The sequence below is a fragment of the Haliotis asinina genome, chromosome 7 (genome assembly GCF_037392515.1).
Source record: "Haliotis asinina isolate JCU_RB_2024 chromosome 7, JCU_Hal_asi_v2, whole genome shotgun sequence".
Classification (NCBI taxonomy): domain Eukaryota; kingdom Metazoa; phylum Mollusca; class Gastropoda; order Lepetellida; family Haliotidae; genus Haliotis; species Haliotis asinina.
In genome coordinates, this window is record NC_090286.1 from 40,312,390 (window position 1) to 40,340,366 (window position 27,977).

Genomic DNA, 27,977 nt, shown 5'->3' on the forward strand with positions numbered 1-27,977 from the left:
AAAATATTCGAAATTTCAAGTTTTTGACTGAAAATTCTCGAAGTAACGAAAAATTAATCAAAGCAATGAAAAAATATTTGAAATAACGAGAAAATACTCGAAGCAACGAGTAAATAATTGAAGTAACGAGAACTGTCTTTGAAAAAAATATTTTGTGCTACAAAAGTGGCAGCATTAGGCTTTCGTACTTATCCGGGAAACGGTGTCTCTGTAGAGGGCTTTCATTTAATCTGATGAAAGGGCCTTAAGAAAGACAAGCATTTCAAATTTTGCTAATCTTGGATTCAGTCAAGTGGTCATCGGATCAGTGCACTGCAAAGGGAGACAAATGCAAACTTTGGAAGCACGGAATAATAAACAATATTACAATACACTGTTGCAATATTCCTTACAATTACATGTTTATTACATTATTTGGAGTTTTAAAACACGCTCACAAATGCACAAAGTTGGTCTGGTTGGTTAAACATAAACAACCATTTAGATGAAAGTGTATTCCTGGCACTGATATAATTTCATGGTTTATTCACCTAAAAACATTAGCATCATCTTCGTTGTATTTTCTGTGAATGTTTCTGTTATTAATCATTCTAAAAGTGGGAGACCCCAAAAGATCCACAGGTAACATGAAAGGCGACTGACGGGATTGGGTGGTCCGGCTCGCACCTTTGTTAATTCAAATCATCGAATTTCAACAGCTCGTGATATCGATCATTGGGTTGTCTGGTCGAGACGTTCCAGACAGCCGTCATAAAGCAGGAATATAACTAAATGCAGCATTTAACAAAACAACCTCCCCAAGCAGCAAATTAATAGATGTCATGCATAGATGTTTAACTATGCTATACAATGCTCTAAAATGGACTGTGGTTGTACCCTGGTCTAACTATACATGCTACCCTTGGACACCGCGGAAACATATACATATTGATACAAAAGAGTATAAAGTTGAACGGGAAGTTGCGTGTTCATAATGATATGCAACCAGAGTTAATATGCCTTGGAAATGAACACGGGATTAGGTTAGGTCACTGAGATATTTTATCGAAAAGATCCACAGTGCTGGTTATCAATTTTTGCACTGTTGTGTTACGTGACACGGAAGGCCTGATAACTCTACTACTCGGCCTTGAGATTGGGGCTCAAATCATTAGAGGACGGAACAGTGAACGAAATTACAGTGAGTATTTCAGAAAGTTTGTCTTTTGGTCAAGTAAAGTGTTTTGTCATTTTGATATTTTGATTGCGGGTGGTCGTGAAAATATTAAAAGTTAGTGCTCTCAAAGAGTAATAATGTTGTGATAATCTTTTTATCACACCTCTTTGTGTCACAAAAGCCTATTGTCACTTAGGTAAAGGGTATTATGCTATGCCACGTGAATGAAATACTAGTATATACACGGTACATGTAAAAGTGGCTGCTGGGCCCCGTTTCACAAAACTCTCGTAAGCCTAAGATCTTGTAACTTTCCTCGTAGCATTTGCACCTCCTATGTTACAGTATGCCAGGTACAAATGCTACGAGAAAAGTTACGAGATCTTAGGCTTACGAGAGTTTTGTGAAACGGGCCCCTGGTTGGCATACTGGTTTATCTTCCATTTTATTTCCATTTTGTGAGAAGAATAAAATATACTTCATGGGTAATTCGGTATTAGACATCCGTAGTTTATTATGTACAACATATGATCGTTCCTCCATGGATCAATATTTCACATGTTTTGTATGTACAACATATGATCGTTCCTCCGTGGATCAATACTTCACATGTTTTGTATGTACAACATATGATCGTTCCTCCGTGGATCAATACTTCACATGTTTTGTATGTACAACATATGATCGTTCCTCCGTGGATCAATACTTCACATGTTTTGTATGTACAACATATGATCGTTCCTCCGTGGATCAATACTTCACATGTTTTGTATGTACAACATATGATCGTTCCTCCGTGGATCAATACTTCACATGTTTTGTATGTACAACATATGATCGTTCCTCCATGGATCAATACTTCAAATGTTTTGTATGTACAACATATATGATCGTTCCTCCGTGGATCAATACTTCAAATGTTTTGTATGTACAACATATGATCGTTCCTCCATGGATCAATACTTCACATGTTTTGTATGTACAACATATGATCGTTCCTCCATGGATCAATACTTCACATGTTTTGTATGTACAACATATGATCGTTCCTCCATGGATCAATACTTCACATGTTTTGTATGTACAACATATGATCGTTCCTCCATGGATCAATACTTCACATGTTTTGTATGTACAACATATGATCGTTCCTCCATGGATCAATACTTCACATGTTTTGTATGTACAACATATGATCGTTCCTCCATGGATCAATACTTCACATGTTTTGTATGTACAACATATGATCGTTCCTCCGTGGATCAATACTTCACATGTTTTGTATGTACAACATATGATCGTTCCTCCGTGGATCAATACTTCAAATGTTTTGTATGTACAACATATGATCGTTCCTCCGTGGATCAATACTTCACATGTTTTGTATGTACAACATATAATCGTTCCTCCGTGGATCAATACTTCAAATGTTTTGTATGTACAACATATGATCCTTCCTCCGTGGATCAATACTTCAAATGTTTTGTATGTACAACATATGATCCTTCCTCCGTGGATCAATACTTCACATGTTTTGTATGTACAACATATGATCGTTCCTCCATGGATCAATACTTCACATGTTTTGTATGTACAACATATGATCGTTCCTCCATGCATCAATACTTTAAATATTTTGTATGTACTACACGAAAATTCATCTATGAATCAATCTTTTACATATTTTGTATTTAGAACATGCCGGGTGTTTGTTAGTACAGTGTCGTTGAAGTAAAATAGTCGGAAAATACTTAATAAGAAATTGAATGTGACCTTTTTATTACATTGCAAATCAGTGGAGGAAGGCTCTGAGCCTAAAAGTGACGTCCTGAGTTGAGGGAGAATGTTACTTTGGCTCTTTTCCAGTTTAGGTAAACTTAGCCTTAGTATTCGTAACACTCCTCTGCTCGGTGTAGGTTTCAGCACACTTCAGCGAAGGGTGATGTCTGGGCCGTGCAGTCGTAGAATGAATGAAGTGGCAAGCTTACTGTAGCAATTAAATTTGGTCTGTACGGGTGATGTCCATCGAGTCTATATCCTAGTGCACTGCAACCAAGGCGACAATAGGCACGGGTACATAACCAGTCCAAGTGGAACCATACATCTAAATTGACATTAATGCGATACTTCGCCTTGACAGGCGTCATGGTCTGGCTTTTTTAAAAAGTAGTTCACCCGTAGGTTTCCTCTTCAAACCCAAAAAAACCGAAGCTATCTGAAAAAAACGTTGTTTTTGTTAAGAGTTCTCCGTAGCTTTGACTGTTGTGTCTCTGGGTCACCGTGGTGAACCCAAGACCTATCAATAGTTACGTATCACTCAACAAACTAAACTGTATGTGATTCAAACATATGTACATTTTAACGAAAGACCATGGACCCATGGATCGGTCTTTCAGAACATGGTGGAACGACCTCGGAACCATGTCTGCTGAAAGCTTTGTCCTCTCTGGTTAGACCCAATTGTAAGAGACAAGTACTAGCTGTGTGACGAGGGATGAGTCAGAACAGGGAAATACGCCACAATCACAGAGTGTGATTTTCCGAACAACACTTGTGAACCTGTGTGAAAGAGTGCGTGGGAATATGCCGCGTTAAGCAATATTCCAACAATATCACGGTGTGGGACTCCAGGTAAGGGCTTCACACGCTGTACTCATGTGGGGAATCGAACACGGGTCTTCGGCGAGACGACCGAACACTGTAACTACTAAATTATCCCATCGCACTGCATTGGAAAGAATGGAAAATAGTTTAACCACGTTATACATAAGTGAGTGTATTCGGTATTTTAAAATAAGAACCGTTTCACGTTGTTCTGCATATACATGCATGAAACCTGTGAAGGTCCCGGGGTAGAATATGCCTTCAGCAACCCATGCTTGCCATAAAAGGCGAATATGCTTGTCGTAAGAGGCGACTAACGGGATCGGGTGGTCAGGCTGACTTGGTTGCCACATGTCATCGGTTCCCAATTGCTCAGGTGGGTGTTAATGCTGTTGATCACTGGATTGTCTGGTCTAGACTCGATTATTTACAGACCACCGTCATATAGCTGGAATATTGCTGAGTGCGGCCTAAAACTAAACTCACTCCCTCACTCACGCGAAGCTTCAAATTGTGGGACCGAGGTGATTCATCTTTTGAGTTTTTTAAAAATGATTTACACAGATAAGTATTACATTAAAGAGTAATGATACACAAGGGATAATGGGAATATTCTTGTTTCACGTAGGTCAGCTGATATAACCACCAGTTTTTCTGTTTAACTTAAAGCGGGTCGAACACGTATTTGTTGGACGTGAATAAAATGCATGTGAGCTTAGCAGAAAGTGTAATGAAGCAATGTTAGAGTTACTCCCCTTCACGCACCTGTTACCACTTGAGGGCGTTGGTAGCAATGGCTACCTTGGGATGAGTTAACGGAAACCAGTAAGGTTGACGATTCGGATGATTTAGAGGTTTCATGGGTAAATATAGCTATGAAGCATGAATCCTTTGCAGTTAATTACCAAGTGACCAGTGTGCCACTTTTCAATGTTTACTAAGCAGTTGCACTGGCGGAGTGGTCTCAAATGCCAGTAGAATGGTTTAGAATTTTCCTGACAATAATTTGCCAGGAACTACACTCGGAATAACTCGGGGTATTTCGTGCATCACCTGTTAGATCTGTTTGCGATATGACGAGGTAAGAGATCCTCCCGTTCCCCCAAACCAAACAGTACTTATATATATTATACCAGAATTATTAACAAAACCTAACACAACAATTACAGGAGGACTCACAAAAATAACTAAAAGCCTTATAATTAAGTACACAAAGTAAATGTTGTTGAACCATTTAGTGTTACCCCAGTTACTCTGCGGAAGAAAGAATCTGGGGGTAAGGAAGGAACTCATTCCCATTTCATGTTCGTTTATGTTTATAACCTAGAGCCTGCTGGACGTGAGTAGTCATTTGCTGCTATTAATGCTCAACATGAAATTTCGATCACAGGGGCTTGCATTGCTGAAAATAATGTCCTAGACCCAGCACTTGTTCACCAAAAGCCCATAAAAAGAAGTATTATTGTCATGTATATATAAAGAAGTATGACAGCTGTATACAAGTAAAAAGTATGATAGTTATCTACCAATAAACAATAAAGAGGTACTTTGTTATGTGTAAATGGCTATCAGTGAACAAGTTTTGGATGCATTATGGTTAAAGTTCCTAACATACTTCATGAATAGAAGAGAATGTTCATGATAAGACAGGATGCAGAAGTATCGTGAATTGGGGTGGGGGAGACGTAAGGAAGTCTTTCCTGTGTTATTTTCAGCAATACATAAAAGACCCTGTGATTACGATAAAGGTTCTTGTAAGTTTTGTGAGTGTGGGTGGTTGTGAGAAAGCAAGAATTCAGCGATGTTTTGGTCTTTGATGACTGTGTTTGTATTAATGAGGGGTGGGGTGGGACATGGGAGTTAAAAGATTGAGTGAATAAGTGGGGTTGGGAGATGTTTGGTACTCATAATATACGATAGAGTCGCAAGAACATAAACATCACACCCTATGGCAAGGAGTGAGTAACTCTTGTATCCATGTGGGGAATCAAATATGAGTATTCAGCATGACAAGCAAACACTTTGACGACTAGGCTATCCGAATTCCTAGACCAGTGAAGGTCCCGGGGTAGAATAGGCCTTCAGCAACCCGTGCTTGCCATAAAAGGTGACCATGCTTGTCGTAAGAGGCGACTAACGGGATCAGGTGGTCAGGCTTGCTGACTTGGTTGACACATGTCATTGGTTCCCAAATGCTCATGTTGTTGATCACTGGGTTGTCTGATCCAGACTCGATTATTTATAGACCACCGCCATATAGCTGGAATATTGCTGAGTGCGATGTAAAACTAAACTCACTCACTCACTCACTCATTCCTAGTTCCTATCACCCTTTTAGTTTTAATCAAATGAATGATGGACACAATTGCAAAGCAGTAATTGATTGGGTGTTGACATACAGGAGGAAATATGTGGAAGAATGCTAATGTTCATTTGTTAATCACACGTGACCAACTCATTGCCCTAGTGAATGATGACCTGGTTGTAGTTTTGTTCTGTAAAGGCAATTTTTGACTGTGTTATATGCTGCAAAGTCCATCTTACACACTTCTTATGTCGTAATGAAGATCTGTCTGGGGACTGTTTGCTGTATATTTTGCTAGACATTCTAGATTCAATTATATTTTCAGATTGGTCAGCAAGATGGAGACTGATGTAAAGGATGACCATATAAAACCCGAGAAATCTCCAGGTGGTTCAATGGAGGTTCCTGATTCAGCTAACAAGGTAATAATGCTAGTTGTGAAATCTATTTGGATTTGAATCGGAAATTGATTATGTAAATTTGTAATTGTATAATGAACAGACTGCAATGTGGCAGTCACACCTGATAAATGAAGTTTCACACCAGTGAAATATGTATGATATTGTATGTTCGATATATCTCTACTATACCCTGGATGTATCTAAGATAATTTTATTACCTCCCTTTTTTGGCTCTGCGTTCTCACAGTAGTCAATCAACTAAGCTGCCATTACAGCCTAGCTTGCCAGTGATTTAAGAAGCAAAGTGAGTTGTAATTGTTATGCTCAACTACATCATAGAGACCTGCTTGGATAAAGCCAGCCAAGGGAGGTAATAAATTCATCGGTCCGAACCGTAGATGTATTTATGGTATAGGGAAGATTTATTGGAAGGTATACCCAGAAAATATTGAGGATGAGGAAGTACTGACACAGGGATTACCTGCTGTTAGCAAAACCGCCGTAGGTTTTGTTGCCATATGGTTCAACAATGCAACTGTAGCTGGTGTTGCTTCATGTTTCAGATGAAGCTGAAGGAGTCCAATGGGACGGTAGGTAAGAAGGTGATGAAAGGGAAGGCCAAGCCCTTGTATTTCTGGTCCAGTGCTGACGTCAACAAATGGCTGCGGAAACATGGAGGACAGTGTTTTGATCTGTATGGGGAACTCTTCAGTCAGCATGATGTAACAGGTGAGACTGGACTGGTACTTATGGCTATGAATCTCACTAAATAGTCTTCTGAAAAGACTACTAGTGGTTAAAACATTTTCTCAACGTGCTAGAGAAGTGTTACACTGCATCAAATACTAGTGCTCCCCCAACAGAATTTTGGATGAAGGCCACGTAAAACCATACTCACTCTAAAAACATCCATGACTATTAATTATAACAACAAACAGAATCTTCTTTATGGTATGTCTCTAGATCTTTTATCCTAATACAATCCATTTGTGAGGTATAGCATCACAGTAAAATGTTTCATGTTAATGAGATTGAAAATATTTCAGAAAGTGGTTGCATCAGTAATAATTTTTTTTCTGTGTGCATACAGTACAACGAGCATACACATTAGCTGTTCTGTGGGCAAGGGGAGGTAAATCGCACAAATTTACAGAATTATTATGATTATATAATCATGCTTATTTCGCCTACCCAGGAATACAGGAAATAGTGTGGGGTTTCTGGCCTTTCAACCATATTTAATTAATACTCTTACTACTTCCATGCTATGTTCTAAATTGTGGACTTGTATGGCAGGGTACGTGTGTGGTCTATACCCTCTCTGTGTCTTGTTTTACAGGGAGAACACTGATAAGGATGAATGAGATAAAACTAGAGAAGATTGGTATTACAAGTAATGAACACAGGTTTGTACTTTTGCCGCATGCTCAGTAACCATGGTAACCACTCAAGAATTCTCAGGCATGGCTACAACTTGTATTTATTTTTAAGACACTCTATAAACCATATAGTCCTTTATGATTTGACATTTTTGCATTTCAGCATGTTTCAAAGACTTGTATCAATTCAGTCCCGTAAGACTGATAGTATTTAAAACAATTTGCTGTTGTGAAGAGAATGATCAATGAGGTTAATATGTTTCAGGAAAGATTTGATGCAGCATATCCTCCGATTGAGGCTGAAGCATGAGCTGACCGATTTGAAAAATCTGGACCAAAAAGGTGTGTGCGCATGCGTCCATGAGAGAGAGAGAGGGGAGATTGTTTTCATTATAGTCTATTATTTGTGTTCTTAATTATCAGGGATGAAAATTAATATTTGTAAATTTCTAATTTACACACTCTGTTTGTGTGTCTGTGTGATCATGACTCTATTCAATATTTTCTTTATCAGGATCAGGGTTTGAGCTCAAATTGCCAGAGCCTCGATTGCAGCCAGAGAAACACGACAAATCCACAAAGCTAACACCAGCGGGAATCAAGTAGAGTGTGTACTGTACTGGCTGTCAGACTCTCCAAACACTTGACAAGAATGGGGCTGACAGGAGTGAAGTTATTTCACTTAGTGTGTTATAATCAACCCCGGGAATTACCACTGAGTGGTTTTCAGCAAGTCAGGTCTTACTGATGCTAAATATAGTGTCAGTTGTTGCTATGGTTAACAATGATGTAAGGTTCAATGCATCATGATGGTTACTAAAGCTGACTATGCAGAAGACCAGGCAACTGTTTCCACGGCTTGGATATGCACAAGGTGTTTCCATGGTAACCAGTGATGAATATAGTATAAAGAGAGCTTCTTGTCACCATGGTTACTGATGCTGTAGGTTTGAAGAAAGAGGAGCCAGAGCTACTGCTGCTACAAGCTTGTGAGTGGAGGAGGAAGTATAAGTTAATTCCACATTGGATAATATTGATGTTACTATATTTTAGCTTATGAAAGATTTGCATAGGCAACCAAAACATAAGCAAAATGATTGCTCTGGGCAGTGGAATGTAACCATGGAAACGTCTGCCTGTGCAAATCTACAGTGCTGTGACCTGTTTGGAATCGAAATGATGAATGTGAAAAGGAAGTTCTGAGAAAATGACTCAAGGATTAATGTCATTTTTGAAACATTTGAAATTTCACAATCTTCTTCTGGTGAATTCAGTGGTCTGAACAGCAGGTACTAGGATCATCAATGCTTTCTTGGTAAAATCTGTTTAACCATGATCAGTAGATTTGGGAGAATTCTTGTTACTGCTGACCTGGAAATATGTTACTGTCAGTGAGAAACCATAAATTTAGTGAAATAGTTTATCAAATTATACCCCCATGATGAAACAAGGTTCACAGTTTCCAAATAGTACTGAGCTTATTTTGAACTAGTGGTTGATATAAGGTATCAAGATTTGGGGAAAAAAACCAGCTGGCCCCTCATTTTTCACTAGTCTTAGTCTAAGATACTACTGTTTGTCTAACCTTGTCCTCATTTTGAGTCATTCCAGGTGAAAGAATTAAACATTTTACTGAGTTTTTCTATCAAGTGGTACATTAGTTAAATGATTTTACTGTAGCCATGGTAACATGTAAAATATACAGTATTTTTGTTTTTAAGGAGGAGATGCATAATTATTTATTTCTGTAAAGTTCGGACTCAGAAGACATAATGATGTAATGTTTTTCTGATTATATTACAAACATTTGGTTTGGTTACCATGGTTACCTGCACTTTTTTAATAATCTGTTACAGATTGTAACTCTTACCACTGTTTGTTGTGTTATGGTATTAGCTGTTAACTCAGACCAGTGACAGGATCTTCAACTTTGTAAATTATACTTTTGTTGTATACATTTGTTGTATATAATTTTATGATCTATTTATTTGTGTTGATGAATCAATGAACTTCATTCATCATTCATGTCTCAACAGTTCTCTGTGTGTGACAGTCAGGATTTGCACTGTTCAACAAGGCAAGGAAAAGGTTCAACATCTTGTATGAAATGTTTGAACATATTGGCTCAGTAACTGTTGATGATGGTGCACAAAGTGACTGTGAATATTTTAGTTGGTCACTGTATGAAGCTGTGGATTCCTCCACAATTAATTAACTTTCAAGTGAACTGCGCTTGACATTGACAAGCTTGACTGTCTTTCATTCTTGGAACCTGTCTCTAAAGCTTTCATTTTTTCAGGGTTCAAATTTAGAGATGTTAAGCTACTTGCACCAGGTGCAACCTATGATAAAACAATAGTTGCACCAGCAAAATTCTAGTGCCAACATAGTGAGTTAAAATGTCTGAGATTTCAGTGCACATAAACATATTGCCGTGATCCCTGTTTGCAAGAGCTGTCATGGCCGAGAGGTGTCTATAAATAGCAGTACCAGATCAGTTTAGAAGAAAAATGATCAGATATTAGGGTGATTATGATTATTATGTTAGACTTATTGTTGAGTTATTTCTAAAAATATTCACTTGCCTCTGGTGCAAGTTAGACTAAGAACTGAACAACAACTTTATAATGTTTGGTTCCACCAGAGCATATATCAGTGCACAAAATCCAGCCCTGTTTTATTATGTGTTCTTTTAAACAGTTCCAAAGTAATCCAGGAATTTGTCCTAATAAACAATGTCAGATTCTAATACTTATGTTTTTTGCTTGAAGTTACAAATGTAAACGTTTTTCAGGATAGAAGCATCAGGGGAGAACCTTATACATACAGACTCCTTATTCAGGTTCAGAAAATAGAAATCTTTTGAGACAGTTCCAAATAAAGTGCAATAAAAATGCATATTATATTCTTTAATGTATGCACAGAATATTTCTCTCATTTAAGATGTGTCTAATGAAGGAATGCACTGGAAAAATCACTTTGAGTATCATGTCAACCCTTTCAACTATCATCATAAATATCCTAAAAGTATGACCAATCATTTGTCAGTTCGTTCACAACATGCCATATTTTTTTTCTTTTAACCTTTATTAACATTGGTTAATAAGAGAATGTCTCCCTGCCATCAATGGTATGATTTGTTACTACAGGAATTTGTTCAGTATATTGTATGATCCATGGCATTCCTTGTTGATAAGAAAGTGTATTCCTGTTATCACTGTGAACATCATTTAATGTGGGAATATATTGTTATCATCATGATCAGTGTTAATATGTTCATCTGTTATCAGTGTTAATACATGAAGATATTCTCTGTATTAATGGTTATCATCATGATCAGTGTTAATATGTTCATCTGTTATCAGTGTTAATACATGAAGATATTCTCTGTATTAATGGTTATCATCATGATCAGTGTTAATATGTTCATCTGTTATCAGTGTTAATACATGAAGATATTCTCTGTATTAGTGGTTATCATCATGATCAGTGTTAATATGTTCATCTGTTATCAGTGTTAATACATGAAGATATTCTCTGTATTAATGGTTATCATCATGATCAGTGTTAATAGAAGAATATATCATTGTAACCATTATCAACCAACTGCTATCAGAGTTAACACTGGTTAATATGTGAACACATTTTCTTTTATCAAGGTAACCACTGGTTGATACATGTACTTATTATGTTATCAGTTTAACTATTGGTGAATTCTGGAATACTTCCCTCTTATCAGTGCTAACATTGGTCAGCAAAGGAATAGCTTTATTGCAATTTCCGAAGATAACATTGGTAAAAAATTCAGTCTTTACTGACCCTCGCACCACCCCTTCCGTCAGTGCCTCCATATATACAGGTATGCAATTGTCAGTGTAGTGGTGTGGATGGATGTTATTCATGTGTTTTGTGATATTTTGTATTAGTTTAGAGGTGAGTGGTACTGGGGTCAAATATTATATATATATGTAGGGCCTGAACAAATGTAAACTAGCCTTTAACTCGAATACACTTGAAATTTCATTAAGAACCTACCTAATCAAGAGGGAGACAATCATATGTCTTGTTTGTATCAATAACCATGTGCTGACTCAGATTGGTCTTCCTTTGAAGGGGCAGTTGGGTAGCTGAGTGCTCGCTCGTCAGGCTGCAGACCCGGCTTTGATTCCACATGGGTAGAATGTGAGGTGCCCCCTGATGTGATATTGCTGGAATATTGCTAAAAGTAGCGTGAAAACTAGACTCGCTCACCCTTCTTTTGAAAATATCATTCATTAACCTGATATATACTCTTAGAAATAAACTCTGCCGCCATAAAGCTGGAATAATGCGGAGTGTGGTGTAAAACCAAACTCACTAGTAATAAACACAAAACATTTAGTTCACATTTAAATGGATAGATATCTTTAATGAAAGTCTCATTTCATATCATGTTTCCTCTCCATTTACTTTAATTATGCAGTTCCAGCTATAATTTGCTTTATAATACCTCTAAAGAGAGATACCCACTAATGTTGTGTAGTAGAAGTTTGCATTTCATTAAGAATAACTGTTCCATGAACTGTTTTAGTATATAAACTTTCACTGTAGAATTCTTTGTTCATACCAAACATATTCTGCATATAAAGTTCAAATGAGGCTCACTTCAGTAATGATCAAGTTGTAATGGAAAGCAGGATATTGGCTTGTCCCCATGTAGACCCATGAAGGTCCAGGGTAGAATAGGCCTTCAGCAACCCATGCTTGCCATAGAAGGTGACTATGCTTGTTGTAAGTGGCGACTAATGGGATCGGGTGGTCAGGTTTGCTGACTTGGTTGACATTTGTTATCGGTTCCCAATTGTGCAGATCGATGCTCATGTTGTAGATCACTGGATTGTCTGGTCCAGACTCGGTTATTTACAGACTGCCACCATATAGCTGGAATATTGCTGAGTGCGGCATAAAACTAAACTCCCTCCCCTCCCGTCCCCATGTACAAGTTTCAATTGGACTCTATAAAGATTTAGCAAGGGAAGAGTCTAATTTGGAGTGACCTACTAGGAACAGAACTGTATTTTGTGTATTTAATATGCCTAGTATGGGTTACTTTCATTAACAAAGGAATGCAATGTGTATCTTCATTTGATTGGTGCATAGGGGAAACAATATATTTGCTGTTGCATGAATATTGCTAATGTTTATCATGTTTATGGCAAAGTTTGCATGCAATCTTTTGTATTATCATTATAGCCATTTGCTGACAGTTCATGTATACTGTCAATACTGACTTGTTTTAGCCAGTACCATGTACCAAGTATTCCTATCATGTGACTGAGTATCTCCCTTAGTTCTTGATATTTTATTCTCTGCAGTTTTTGTCAGATACATCCGGGATCAGAGTTCTTGCATCATTAGTATTGGTGATAATCTGTATATTCTTTGTGCCAGAAGCTATTTAGAAGAAATAATAATAAGGTCACATTTTCATTTTAAATTTTTAAGTAGAAAATACAATTTTATGAGTGTTTTTATGTGACATAATACATAGGTCAGTTGACTTGGTGATGACATAGATACAATAAGTTATGTTAAATACATTTCAATCAGCAGTTTGATTATCAGGCTTTAGTAAACTTACAGGAGATAATTATTACCTTTTATTTTAGTGTGGAGCTCTGTAATCTGTAAAGTGTGGCCTTGGTGTTTTGCCAAAAAGCAGTTGGGTGTAATGTCTACTGACATTTTCCCTTGAAGTACACATGTATATTTATTGGTGTCTGGAGAGAAGTATTCCACTTTGACCTTGTATTTGCCTGAACTTGAATTGTAGCTAGTGCTTCCCTGAGAATGTAGGTATGAGTGTGTCTTTTTCATTGTCAGTGAGGTTTGGTGGGTTAGCCTAGTGGTTAAAGTGTTCACTGGTCATGCCGAAGCCCATTTTCTGGTGTTCTTGGCCGTGATATTGCTGGAATATTGCAAAAAGTGGCGTAAAACTCAGTCATTCATTGTCAATGGTCAGTTACGAACATTTACCACAACTTTGAATGCCATTTGAATTCTCAGCAGGGTCAAGATTTCAGTTGTTCTTGCAGCTTTAAGAATATGACCCTGGTTACCTCTAAGAAAGACTTGACGTAGAATATATTGAAAATTATTGGAACCTTGGAGTAGGCAGGTGAATTGCATCACAACAATGTTGAAAGAAATTTGTCCATTGTTTTATTGAAGTTCTTTCAAAGGAGTGTATGAATATGTCAACAGAAGTGATATGAAAAACTATGACCATCTTGTAATTTCTCAAAATCATCTGTCCATTCTCTATTTCTGTCCGAGTTGGTAAAGATACCATGGTTAATGATTAACAGCCTATCAGCTGATAAAAGAATCCCTGAGAGCTTGTTGCCCATCACCTTATAGAACACCTATATCATTACTATGCAGGCGTTTAAAGTTTCCAGGTTACTTTCTCTCCTGTGATGTAACTTGCTGGGATTGGTCTTCTCCAAAACAAACTTTTGTTTGACCATTTGCCAAACCATGATAAGTACAGCTGGATTGAAAGGAATTGGAGGTGATTTGAGATTAATTTCACACACAAAACATCCAGAAACATAATGCAAGAAAAAGGATTTAGGAGGTTGATTTTCATACCAAAGACATCTAGAAATCTAATGGAGGGGGGAAAAGGCCATTTGTAGTCTAACGTTTTTGGTTTCATCCTCTCCAGAGAATGAGAATATAATTTTGTTTACTGTGCCTGAAGGCATGTACTTAAGTTGTAATGTGAGTGCAAGGCATGGAAATGAAATGGTCAAGCACTGTACTGTTTAAAACCAGTTAAATACATGGTGCTATATGTGTATATGACAATGACAGAACAAAACATACACATAATGTACATTTAATGATAATAAAATGATTCGTACTGTTACATGTTGGTGTTAATTAACATCCAGTCTCCCACCATTGGTACATTCCTGTAATCTTGGAATGTTGATGAAGTACATCTCACGCTGTTGACCATATGAGTTTGATAATTTTTTGTGATTTTTGTTTTGCCAGTAAGCTAAAAAAAGTATAAATGTGATAAAAGTTACACACTATGTACATGAATTCTGTGTGAATGTAAGATGAGGAAATGAAAAAGTTCTTAAAAATCTATCCCATGTAGATCAGGATGTTAGTCATCCGTATGCATGGAGCCCCTGAGGAAGTCACCTCCTTGCAATGCATGTGTGGTTTTGTATTACATGAGCCATCTAATTCATGGATGACAGCTATGTCCAAGTCACTTGAAAAACTTGAGGACCTGTGAGACTCACAAAACAATTACATATGAACCCAAGATCACACAGAATGCAACTATGCACATAAAACTCCCTTGTCAGACAAGCCAGCTGCCCATACATCTCCGTATAAAATGAGGGACCTCATTCTTTTGAATGTGAAGAGTCAAAGGTTTCAGTTCAAATATCAGAATTCATATCCAATCATGGTCACAAGGGTACTTCAAATACGGATGCACAACAAAGAGCAAATGACCGCTTTGCTTGCATACAGAAAAGTATCATTAACCTCTATACTGAGCAGCCCTACCTCCACTACAGTTTGCCAGATATCAATTCATCCCAGTTACTAATATGCCAAAGAGCAAACATTTTTCTAAACTATTCAGCTTTAAATGTTTATACTATTTTGTGTGTCTCTTTTTAAGACCCAGAGGTAACTGGTTAAAGGGTCTTGACTTGACAAGTCATTAACCTCTGAATGATCACAGCTACAATGAATTCTCCCTAATGATCAAAGCTACCAAAGGTTGCTGTCAATGCTCCAAAAGGCTAAATCCTCTTCAGTACATAGTTACTCCTTAACTTCTCACACTATCACCTCAGCACTCCTCAGAAACATATCCCTTTGTACAGAAGGGATGGTTTTAATTGCCAGCTGTACTGTCTTACCCTTGTGACGATATTTGGTGTCTAATCCTGATTAGTGTACAAAGAAACTCATGCCAGTATCACCAACCACAAGCCCCACTAGCTGTTCCATTCTGGGACATCCATCCTCGCCCTCCAGCATTAAACCACAATGGAGATTATTACTTCAGAACAAGTTCAATATGAGAAGTAAATTGTTTAAGAGATTCACATGTCAGTGGGTATCTGTCATGAATCCTCGCCATCCAGAATGAGCTCCCCGTAGTAGGCAGTGATGGTCTTGAGTTTAGTGTTAAGGAGGTTTTGTTCAATCTCCACACTCCTGCCAGGACCTGCAAGTGCCGTTAGCTGGAACAAGTCAGCAGGACAGTTTAGTACAAGTATTCTAAATTACAGTAATTACATGTTCAGAAAATAACCAGACCTGACAATCCAGTGATTGACTCCTGGAGCATTGATCTATGCAGCTGGATAGGATGAGATACTAAGTTTGTGAGCCTGACCATCTTATCTTGTTAGCTGCCTCTTACAACAAGCACAATCTGCTAACCAACATATCTAACACTGAATTTGCGTGGGGTTGAACTCTGATCCTCAAATACAATGAGAAATCATCATGCTTAACAATATCCAAGATCATGAACCAAGGATATTTAAGAATGAATGAATAATTATTGCTTTATGCCGCATCAGCATATTTAAAAATAATCAATGACAATTAATTGTAACATGTAAAAGGTTCACATGTAAATCCGCCATGCCCATAAACATGCACATGATCAAGAAGGAAGTGGAAAAGGGAGATTGCATGTTGTTTTGTCACAGTCAGCAACTGCCATACCATGAACTTTATCTGGCTAAATGCTGAGGACTGGTATTTCAAATATTCAGATACATGTTTATTTTTATTTTTCCTAGCTGATTTGTTGAAAACATTTATGAATCTTAAACACTACAATCTTTAGAACAAGCACAGACTACTGAAGACACGTGTCATGACTGGGAAAAATAACCTACCTGTTCAACATTAGCATTTCTTGGCACAAAAAAGGCTATGTTCTCCGTAATTTTCCTTGTCACGTCAAATATCCTGGAAGTATACTAGTTAAGGAAAACAGTAACATAAATTAAATCACAAATCTTGAGATGAGGAAAAATACTGCACGGAGCAAAAGGATGTACAGATGGAAGCTGTCAAAACACGCATCTGTCCAATCCAGCAAGTTGTCAACACCTGCATAAAGTCTCAGTCCCACTCGAGGTTTCTATATATATCATCAGCTCTACAATCCGACACGTTGTCTAAGGCGGATTATTTCTTCAGTCCCAATGACTTCCAGTGTATTTTGAAATGGAGAAAACATTAAACAAGACTAAATTGACCATTAAAGAATGAACAGCACTGGCAGTGATTGAAGGGAGATAACTCCATGTAGGGGGTAGAGATCTGTTTACAGGGCAGGGTGCATAAATTTGATATTTTGACAAATAGGAAGAATCACCTGAAAATCACATAACTGATACTTTGACCATGATACTGATTAACCACTAGTCAACAGAGTTGGTAATGGCATGAATAACAGTTTTGGAAAGGATATGTCTTGAGTTCTATCATGGTCTCAAGGTCATACACCTCCGACCCCAGGTAATCTGGACCTCCCCAGGGTGGGGACAGGAAGACCACATCAGCCTTGAGCGTTGGAGCTACTAGCAAGTAATCCCCCAGGATGAACTCTATCCTGTCAGACACACCGTACACCCCAGCATTGTGACGGGCCAGCTCCAACTTCACAGGGTCAATGTCAACAGCGATTACTGCAACATACAGCTACATTTCTAGAACTGCACATGGAAATGTTGTAAGCACTGCATATATGGAGGGCTAGTAAAGGTATGATATGTAGGTGAGTGTCATACAGCATTTAAAATTAGCTATAAAATGAAATGCTTTGGAATGTTGTGGTCCAGAGAATTCACGTTTTTTGGAGAGGTTCAAGTATGTTATCTCCTTCATCTTCAGACTGGAGACATCAAGATGAGGAAGGGTAGTGGAAAACAACTGCCAGAAAAGACCTCCTGCATGTTCAAGCACTTTGTAATTGCCCTATTACTGCGCCAAAATTGAAGGAAGAATATCATGCTGCAACTAGGATACAACTTTCCTACAGTACAGTACATCACAAATTCTGTGAGGCATTATCATGTCAAAGGCCTACAGACAGTCTATAGTGGTGTCAATGAGGCCAGGTTCTGTTTACGATTCACTGATACCTGCAAATGAGTATGGCGATGACATGCGGAGAGATACAGTCGTAACATTATTATGGAGCATGATTCCTTTGGTGAAGGGACTGTTATGGTCTGGGGAGGTGTGTCCTATGACAGGAGGGTGGATCATCCTCTCATTCCTAGTAACCAATAACATTATGTCGACAAAATCTTGTGTCTTGTTGTTGCTCCGATGATCCACAAGCTTTAAGGTAGGCTGTGTTTTCATCGTTCAAGATGATAACACTATACCCCATAGGGCTTGTATTGCAGTTGACTTTGTCAGACAACAAAGCATTTTGACACTTCCACAAACCTGTCAATTGAAAATTTGTGGGATGTGTTGGGTAGAAGAGTTCAGGGCATGGTGCCCAGGATCTGCTGATCTCCACGAGCTTACTGATTGACTAGTATTAGATGAGCCACAACCTGACAAATGACCCCAATTTGCATATATCCGAATGCCCTCCAGAACATTCCATTTGAAACAAAAGGGAAACAGGTTGTTGTCTAAATACCGAAAACTTATATTTCTTCATGCGAATTGTGTCGTGATGGTGTTCTGCTGAACTAAATCACTCTACAAGACACATGTTGGAATGTAGCGGTATTGATTCGGTCAGCATGTATTGAACATGCTTAATCGCCAGTCTACCAGTAGCAACCAAGTGTATTCGTCCAGATTACTTGCCACGCCTGCTTGTCGCAAACGTGTTCACTGTGTTGACTCATCTATTATTTGTCAAGCAGCAGTATTGCATTTCAGGATGAGGGGCAGAAGATTCCTAGCACAATGATCTGCCATGTAATCTCCAATGTGCCTGCCAGGTGTCGAGCATGTGCTGCTGCATACAGTGGTCACACTTGATACTGAATTGAAATCAACATGTGTTTCACATTTTGGGGAATATCAAGCCTGGTTCATAAACAAATTACTAGTGTTCCCTTATTTTTTGTTTGTCTCATATACAAATATGCAACCACTAATGATAAACCAGAAGTAACATACCTCTCTCACAGAAGAAAGCAAACTGTATAGCATTTCCCCCGGCACCGCAGAAGGCATCTACAACAGTGTCACACTGACATCTCTCTGCAATGTGCTCTGCTATCTTCTCTGGTGTGACAGAGAACCAGCTCTCTGGGAACATCAAACATCGGTTCATACTGGTATCTGACATCTTCATATTTCCCAAACATTTGCTCCATGAATGGAGTTCTGATGGCATATTAAAACTTGGTAAAGAAATCACTAAGAAATAATCAGCTTAAGTTTTTACAAACCAAAAGGCATAACTTCAAATCCGTCTCTCAGGAACTTCTCTCAAGAAAATGTAAATAGACATCCTGAAACACAAATTACAAAATATCCTGAACGATTCTCAAATATTATTAATAATTTACCACCAGGCAATCAACCCACCTCTATCTAGCTTAATGCCCTCATCAAACTTGGAGAAGAGCCTGTATCTCTGAAACCAATACTTCTTCAGCTCCTCATCAGCTGCAACATCTTCAGGCATGGGAATACTGGGACGTTTCTGCTTCTTCTTCTTCTTCTTAGACTTCTTAGATTTGGACACAACCTTATCCCAAGTGTCCTGCTTGAATACAGTTTCAAGATGTTCCTCAACAGACGAAGCTTTCTGCTCCTTAGAATCAACATCCTCTAAGTCCACATCCTTGCTGGCTGCAGGTACAAGATGTTCTTCAACTGACGCAGCTTTCTGCTGCTTAGAATCAACATCCTTAAAGTCTACACCCTTCCTGGCTGCAGGTACAAGATGCTCCTCTAGAACCTCCTCTGAGTCCTGAGATACTTTTAAGTGTTTGAGCAGGAAAGACTTAACTTTCCTCAGAGATTTACTCTCTGTTGGATTGCCATCATCATCAAATTTTATGTGGACTGGTCTCTGACCAAGATTTAGGCTTCGAGTCTGATTCAGAACCTTCGCTTCCTTGTATGTTACATGTCCATCTTTGATTCTAGACAGAGAATCACTGAAAATAACAAACTCTTTTTCATGGGAAAGTACCAGCATTCCAGCAATGTCATGGCGGGGACACAAGAAATGGGCTTCACACACAGTAACCATGTGGGGAATCAAACCCGGGTCTTCAGCTTGACGAGCAGATGCTAACAGGCTACCCCACCGCCCCTTAGAGAAAATAAGTGAGGCTTGTGCTATGCCTTTTTTACCAATATTCCAGCAATATCATGGTGAAGGACACCCGAAATAGGCTTCAGACATTGTACCTAAGTGAGGAATGGAACTTTGGATGAGTGATCGTTTCAACTACTATTCTACATAATGAGGAAATGTGTACCTGTACATGAACACTGCTCATGAGCCTGAATGATAAGTAAGAGAGACGTCATTGAATTGGGTTATAATGTCATTAATGGTATTCCAGTTATATCTCAGTGAGTGGGATAAAAGCCTGCTCTGAGGTTCACTTATGGCACTTACTAGGTTCGCTGGACCCTCCAGGACAAGTTTTGAAACATGATCAGAGTAAACCTGGATTAAAACCCACCATCATAGGTTTGCATGTGTCCAAAGGAAGCAGTCCTGCTCACTGAACTGGAGGGCCTATCATACAGGTAAAAGCAAGAGAACATCATATCCTAATATTGTTTTAGTAAGTTTTCAAATTCCTTACATCTTCTGACAAGAACAGTGTGATCATTTGCAAAGGTAAGATCTATGTTCAGCAGAGCCATCAAAGAAATATACCTTTCCTCAGATGACAGTTTGTAGCCAAAAGACTCTAGGGCTTCCCGAACTGTCTTCTTTTTCTTGGGACTGCCATCTATTTCATGACTGGAATGAACAATTAACATAAAAAGTAACTATTCCAAACATGTCAGTTCAAAGAGAAACATAGCGAACAAGAAAAATATTACATTTTGTATTATCATGTCACAGTCTAAGTAAACTTTTCCTCAGTACTTTTCGTTACACTCCACTACTGAGTCTAACAAAACCGTGTGGGAGCTCACATCAGGTAACCTTTAAGACTGACCAATCAGAACACGGCTTACCAAATTGCGAAAGTGCACATTCGCACATACCTTTTGAATTTTTTATCTCAAAAAGGTTTGTACCCGAATGATTCTGAATGCTATTTAGCGTATGCTCGCTTCCGGGTGATGCACACGACATACGTACAACCATGAAACGGTGAGTAAACAGTCGCTGAAAATGGTGTTTTGGGCAACATTCAAGGATGTCATCTTGCAGAAATATTAGCAATTGGTAACTATGTCAACAGAAACCCCAAAACATATATACTGCAGGTCAAATAATTGTGTTATATGCGGATTTTTGTTTGTGGAGAGATCTGTGTGAGTGACCTGAATATTTTGAAAGTCCCTTCGATCCCTATATAGTAGCTGTTTTCTGATTGGTTAAATCTGTTTAACCTTCTCCCGTTTGATTGGACGGTCATTGGTCTCTTAAAGGTTACCTGACGCGACCTTCTACTAGGTTTTGTTAGACTCAGTGGTGGAGTGTAACGAAATACACCGAGACTAAGTTTACTTAGACTGTATCATGTCATGTGTTATAAGAAATGTTTCATATGTAAATTATTGTTCAGATAATTATCTCACCCTCTGGGAAGCTTTACAGGAACCTCATCAGGAGGTTCCTCACCATCATCTTCTGACTGGGTTGGCTTATCGGTTGAAGTTGTCTCACCTGTGCCTGATGATGCCACAAAAGGTATTAATTTCAAAGTGACCAAAAATAAACCAGTCTAGATTTCAATTTTGCATCACCAGTTACTTTCTAATAATTCCAGATTACTTCTTTGTAATAGCCTTCAAAGATTGAGTTGAAGCAGAGAAGCTAAATCCACATAAGCAGCCTCCCTTAACATTCTTTGTCATTTATTGCCACATTCTACAATTTTCTAACAACATGACAACAGTCTATATAATAGATAAGTCTGGACCAGACAATCCAGTGACTGACACTGATCCACCCAAGAGAGATAAAACTATGTGCATCAACCAAGTCAGCTAGCATGTCTACCCATTTACCTCAGCTGATTCTTGTTGATGAAGACCATTTCTAACCTAACACTACTTGGTTACCAATCAATTTGTAGATGACTACATCAATTTATATGAATCACTGAATCAATTTCTATGACAACGATAAAATCTACCTCAACAAAATACTTTCATACATGTGTCAAAATGATACGTTTAACATACTTTAACTTCTATTACAATAACCCGACTCTACACAAGAGATCATCCCTAATATTACAGTGAGTGAGTGAATTTAGTTTTACACCACACTCAGCAATATTGCAGCTATATGGTGGCGGTCTCTAAAAAAATGAGTCTGGACCAGACAATCCAGTGATCAACAACATGAGCATCAATCTGTGCAATATGTAACCAATGACATGTGTCAACCAAGTCAGCGAGCCTGACCACCCGATTTCGTTAGTCGCCTCTTATGACAAGTATAGTCGCCTTTCATGGCAAGCATGGGTTGCTGAAGGCCTATTCTACCCCGGGACCTTCATGGGTCCCTAATATTACAAGTATGCATACCTTGACAATGTATTAACTGACTGTTCTGTGAAGCACTTTTTCTGCGCTGTCTCTTTCCAGTCCCACTTCCATCACAAGGCTCTGCATCAGCATCTCCATCAGGTCTGTCCTGTCCAGTTGGATGTGGATGAGGCATCAACAGTTCTTCAGCAAATCCATCAGGTCTGTCTTGCCCAGTAGGATGTTGAAGGGGCACCGACAGATCTTCAGCAAATCCATCAGGTCTGTCCTGTGGAAGTGACTTCATTTTATCCTCAGCATCTCCATCAGGTCTGTCCAGCCCAACAGGATGCGGAGGAGGCATCAACTGATTTTCAGCATCTCCAACAGGTCTGTCCTGCCTCACAGGATGTTGAAAGGGCATTGACTGATTGTCAGCACCTCCTTCAAGTCCGTCCTGCCCAATAGGATGTGGAGGAGGCATCGACTGATCTTCAGCATCTCCATCAGGTCTATCCTGCCCAATAGGATGTGGAGAAGGCACTGACTGGCCACTGTCACCATCAGGAGTAAGTACAGCGTTTTTGCCATTTTCAAGAGTTTGATTCATTTCTGTTAGCTTTATGCACTCACTGCCAGCCTTAGCAGAAATCAAAGATTTGCTTTCAGTACAACCTGTGTGACTTCTGTCTCCATGATCTTTTGCACTAATCCCATGTCCTTCAGCTTGTACACCACTGCCACGGCAGGGATTGAAAGGTTCAGAAGATTCTGCTGGCATGACCTCATCTGATGTATCAGGACTGACTTGAATACCACCTTCTGCTAATGTTAATTTGTTTGAATTAGCTTTGTCTTTCAGTGCATGGTAGTTCTCTAGACTCTCAGTGAACCAAGATGTGAACCTGTTGTAGTGATACCAATAGACTTCAGTGTAATGTTCTTCCCATAGATCTGCCCACATTTTGTCACAGTTAACATCCTCCTCCTCCATGATTTCTTCCTCACCATCTTTCTTCCTAATCTCTGATTGGTCAGTTTCACCTGTGTCAGGCTCTGCCACTGGTTGAGGACATGCATAGCTATGCATCATTTGAACAACTTCAGTAGTCCCTGTGAGCATATCAGCTTCATTTACTGCTGGGTCTTCAACCTGATGATGTTCACTGCGACATTTCATAGTGCTTTCAATAGCCTGGTTGAACAACACAAAATTATCACCAATTCTCTGAGAAATATCATTATGTACTTGCTCCACTGTTTCAGCACATTCCTTGGAAATACATTTTACATCCCCAGGGGACTCAAATGAAGGTATCGTTTTATTTAAACTTTGTGCTGCTACACTTTCAACACCTTTGTCACCCACACCAACAACATCTAAAGAATGTACCTTTGTCTGAATATTTCTAACATCAGAACATTCAGACTTCAGAATCTCTGTCACAAGAGGTTTTTGACAACATTTTTCATATACAATCCCTGAAGTATGACTATCATCATTAGCATCATGCTGTATTCTCTCCTCATCAGTTCCAACACCCTTCCACCCTATGTCACCCTTCCTTTCTGATACTACATTCCCCAACACTTCCATTTCTGTATCCATGTCCCTCTGTCTCTCCTGAGCCTCTTGCTTCAGCCCTTCCTTTTCCACATTCATGGCCCCCTGTCTCTCCTGAGAAGCTTGCCCCCAACCTTTCCTTTCTCTATTCATCTCCCCCTGGCTCTCCTGACCCTCTGGCCCCTGCCCTTCCTTTTCTACACCCATGTTCCCCTGTGTCCCCTGAGTCTGTTGCCCCTGCTCTTCATTTTGCACATCCACATCCCCCTGCCCCGCCCCCTTCGCCCTGACAGTCCAGCTGCCCTCATCGTCCAGTACCAACTCATCCCCTGCTCCTACCTCCACCTCTACTACTGATGGCATCACTGTGAGTTTGTCATAGTCAATATGGTCTGGATACTTCGACACCCAACCCTGCCACACAACCATCTCCCCATACTTCGTCCAGAACTCCTGCCATGCTGTTTCCAGGTCCTGAGTTGGTTCTGTGTCCATGCAAGTAGATTCAAAATTCATATCAGGCATAGTTTGTTGAGCAAAGGTTTCGTCATGGTTGGGTTCTGCATATTCCTCAGTATCAATTGGTGGATCATCTTTCAAGTGTTTGTGTTTTGATTTCTTTGCCTTTTTTCGTTTCTTTTTGGAAGGTATTTTTTCAGTATTATACACCACAGTCTGAAAATGTGTCACTGAAACATTAGTAGTGCGCTTAGGAGAACTTCAACATTAACAGGGTTTGCATTCAAGATCATTGCATTTACATATTAACATATATGCACAGGTGGGTGGATAGACAGACATTCCCAGATGTATTTAAAGAGCAGTATTACATTGTGTTCAGCAATATTCCAACAATATCATGGAATGGCACACCAGAAATGGGCTCCACACCTTTGAGCCCATGGTAAGTGTTTAAAACCTTCAGTGTGTTGAGTGATCGCTTTAACCAGAAGGTTACCCCACGTTACTACTCGCTTGTTGAAGATACTGCAGTGTAATACCGCTTGACGTATGACATCAAAATGGTTCAAAGTTGTGATGTCACAATGCTAATGTCGCTGTGGCAATTTTACTAGACCTTGCTTGACTTGTGGAAAGCTGAGAGTCCTCACACTGTAGGCAATTTCGCAGCCGTTTCTGTCAATTTATTTTGGTAAGTCATAAACAGAATACTAAACTCGCTTCTGTGAAATACCATTTTTATTAAACTTGTTAAAGATTTAGTATCAAATGACCATTATCATTAACTCGTTTAAAAAACATGGTATTACACAGAAGGTTGTTTAGTATCGTCTATATTCCAAGTGCCTTTCAACACTCCAGATTCCTAAACATCCATTTACATCTTCACTTATTTCTTACCTGGGCTAGACACTTACAGGTTAAATCACATGTTCAGATATGACTGTAGCAATGAACTATGAGAATAAGTCTGGACAGTCCAACTGGTGAAATATTGTGTAATTACCTGGGCTTTCTTTTTGTACTTCTGTGATCCAAAACTGGAAGGTAAGCCCATCTGCTGCATCATCAGCTGCTCTTCATTATCATAGGGACAGTCCTCCTCCAAGTCTTCCTGTTCATCCTCTTTGATTAATGCCTCATTTAACCTCTCATCGGTCGTTGCCATCTTCTCGAACTCATCTGACACAGTATCGACATCAAGCTTCTCTGTGAGGCCTGGGGCCAGACCTGTTGAATGGACAACTGCAGCAGGTTCTGATGGTCTGTCCTTAACATTGTCATCATCCTCATCATCTTCATCTGTTTCAGAGGCTGACTCTGTCCACAGACCCTGCTTATATAGCCTGGAATCACTAAATTGTGAAGAAAGAAAAAAAGCAACATACAAAATATCTAGATCATAGAAATGTGCTCCACTGAAGGGAAGGAGTATTGTATGATACCACACTATTCAGAAGACAGGGGCGAAGATGGGGGGTAGGGGGATTGTGCACACGTCATTTTCACACAAGTTTCAATGGTCATTAGGGTTCTGTGTGCGAGTGTGCATGTGCTTGTGAGCATGCGTGCTTGTGTGTGTGCGCACCCCTGCTCACACAAACACTCCTCTGGATCTGCCACCCCTGCACACCGGCTACATACTCAACCGAGGCACTTCCACAGATGTGTAGCTGGGTACTGAGACTTATTTTGCTCAAATATAATATGAATATGCTCAGCCCTACATTAGGTGCCTATGCATTGGCCTTCCTGGGATTCAAACCACAGACCTTGCGATCTGGTCCATATAACCAAATGTTTTATCACAAGAGATATTGAATTGATGAATGGTAATTCTGTCTGAAGAGACACACAAGGTAAGGATGCCAACTATGGGATGACTCCACGCTATGTTACATAAACATCAACCTTTAGTTATGTTCAAAGACTGCACCTGATAAAAGCCCTGGTACACTGACACCGAATTGCTTGTAATTCATCAGGTGCCCCCAGCCCTGTTTGCAAGATCTTCACCTCCGCCAGGTGGCTCCATCGATAACACATTCTGAAATTCAAAGCATTCATGGCTCAAATCAAATCAGATGTAAAGTAATGTGTTTCCAATGTATTACTTTCCAGAAATGAGAATTTGCATCTGAAATCTTAATCTGCTCAAATCGAATATGTTAACATGGTGCATGTCGTCAACTCTATTTATTATTTCCCAAAGCGAGCTGAATTTGACGCTCTGGTGATTTTGATGATTGCACTGCCAGCGCTATATCGGGGGAGTTTGTGAGCAATCAGAGTGCACAAACAGTTTCATCAGTAGGGCAGATGCCCAGTTCCAGTCGTGAGACATTTAATTGACAATTGAAATCCAGAAGTTAAGGTAGATCTATGTAAAGAGCACAAAAGCATCAATATTATTTACCCGAGATCGTTAGTGCCACTTCAGATGCAAAATCAACTGCCTGTATAACAAAACAAAATGAGCGAAAATCAGCAAGCTCAGTCATCTGCAAGTGATAAGTTATGAATAAAAGAGGAAGCCACGTGATCAAAACACTGTCTCACAGTGCGGAAGGAAAAGTATGGCTCATGATCGAAAACACATACAAAAGACCTGGATGTGACAGGCAGCTACAGTTTCGCCAATACAATGTCATCAGTGCTATTTGTAGGAAACGTGATATTTTCGTGTGAAAGAGATGAATATATCATTATCACTCAAGGTTAGTAAAATCAAAATTTTAAATGATATTAAATATGACAATTACTGTTTGCCTTACATAGTCGAAAACGCCTACCACCGGGGTTGTATATGCAATCAAATTATTGTTACAGCAAACATGTTCTGTGAGTAGTTTCTCATTGATATTTGTTGCTACAACATAAAAAAACATGAAGAAGTGGGGAAGGTTTAGAATGGAATATGAGTATTGCAATATGGTTTGAAGTCCTTACATTTTTTTTTCTTTCACTCGAAATCGTCAGCTGTGTTTATTATTACCTCGATTACTGGGTGAGGAATTTACTATAAAAGAGGATATACGGATGTGTGGACTAAAACACATGCTTCCAAACAGTAAACTGGTAGGTCCCAACTGGTATTTTAGCAGACCAGTCTGTTAGAGATCACTAGTATTACTAATTAGTGTTACCTATTACATTTACAGACTCACTCAAGAATCAGTCACTGTGTTGACTGTTGTTTGTCCATCTCTCTATTGCACTCTCTCCCTTTTCCATAAGAACTAAATATAGTGAGAGGAATTAACGAATGGAAAAGAATACAAATTGTCACCATTCCTATTTTTATCTGCGTCGTACAAGAAACGATCTAACCTTCACCTTTACAAAGATAATTCTTACATCAAAACAACGTGGGTACAGAGGCCATTTCGCGCTATGAGGGAGACGT

At 39.1% G+C, this 27,977-nt stretch overlaps 2 protein-coding genes across 4 annotated transcripts; one reads left to right on the forward strand and one right to left on the reverse strand.

Moving 5' to 3' along the window:
* Positions 1-4,535: 4,535 nt before the first annotated feature.
* On the forward strand, positions 4,536-14,758 carry LOC137290462 (protein aveugle-like). The gene is made up of 6 exons (XM_067821410.1): positions 4,536-4,623; positions 6,391-6,487; positions 7,030-7,195; positions 7,806-7,872; positions 8,111-8,187; positions 8,360-14,758. Exons 2-6 carry the CDS (start codon positions 6,404-6,406, stop codon positions 8,449-8,451), a joined length of 486 nt encoding a protein of 161 aa, XP_067677511.1. The 5' UTR covers positions 4,536-4,623; positions 6,391-6,403; the 3' UTR covers positions 8,452-14,758.
* Positions 14,713-27,977, reverse strand: LOC137290461 (uncharacterized). 3 transcript variants are annotated; one of them, XM_067821409.1, is made up of 12 exons: positions 27,929-27,977; positions 26,988-27,027; positions 26,508-26,618; positions 25,578-25,926; positions 22,606-24,784; positions 21,649-21,742; positions 20,771-20,857; positions 19,456-20,033; positions 19,042-19,173; positions 17,363-17,579; positions 16,782-16,860; positions 14,713-16,112 (listed from the first exon to the last, which is right to left on the reverse strand). In XM_067821409.1, the coding sequence occupies exons 3-12, from the start codon at positions 26,615-26,617 to the stop codon at positions 15,993-15,995; spliced, it is 3,945 nt and encodes a 1,314-aa protein (XP_067677510.1). In that variant the 5' UTR covers position 26,618; positions 26,988-27,027; positions 27,929-27,977; the 3' UTR covers positions 14,713-15,992. The 3 variants fall into 3 exon arrangements, with proteins under 3 accessions (XP_067677510.1, XP_067677508.1, XP_067677509.1); XM_067821407.1 differs by lacking the exon at positions 14,713-16,112 and having other exon boundaries at positions 16,779-16,868; positions 17,371-17,579; positions 27,739-27,977; XM_067821408.1 differs by lacking the exons at positions 14,713-16,112; positions 26,988-27,027; positions 27,929-27,977 and adding an exon at positions 27,861-27,901 and having other exon boundaries at positions 16,779-16,868; positions 17,371-17,579.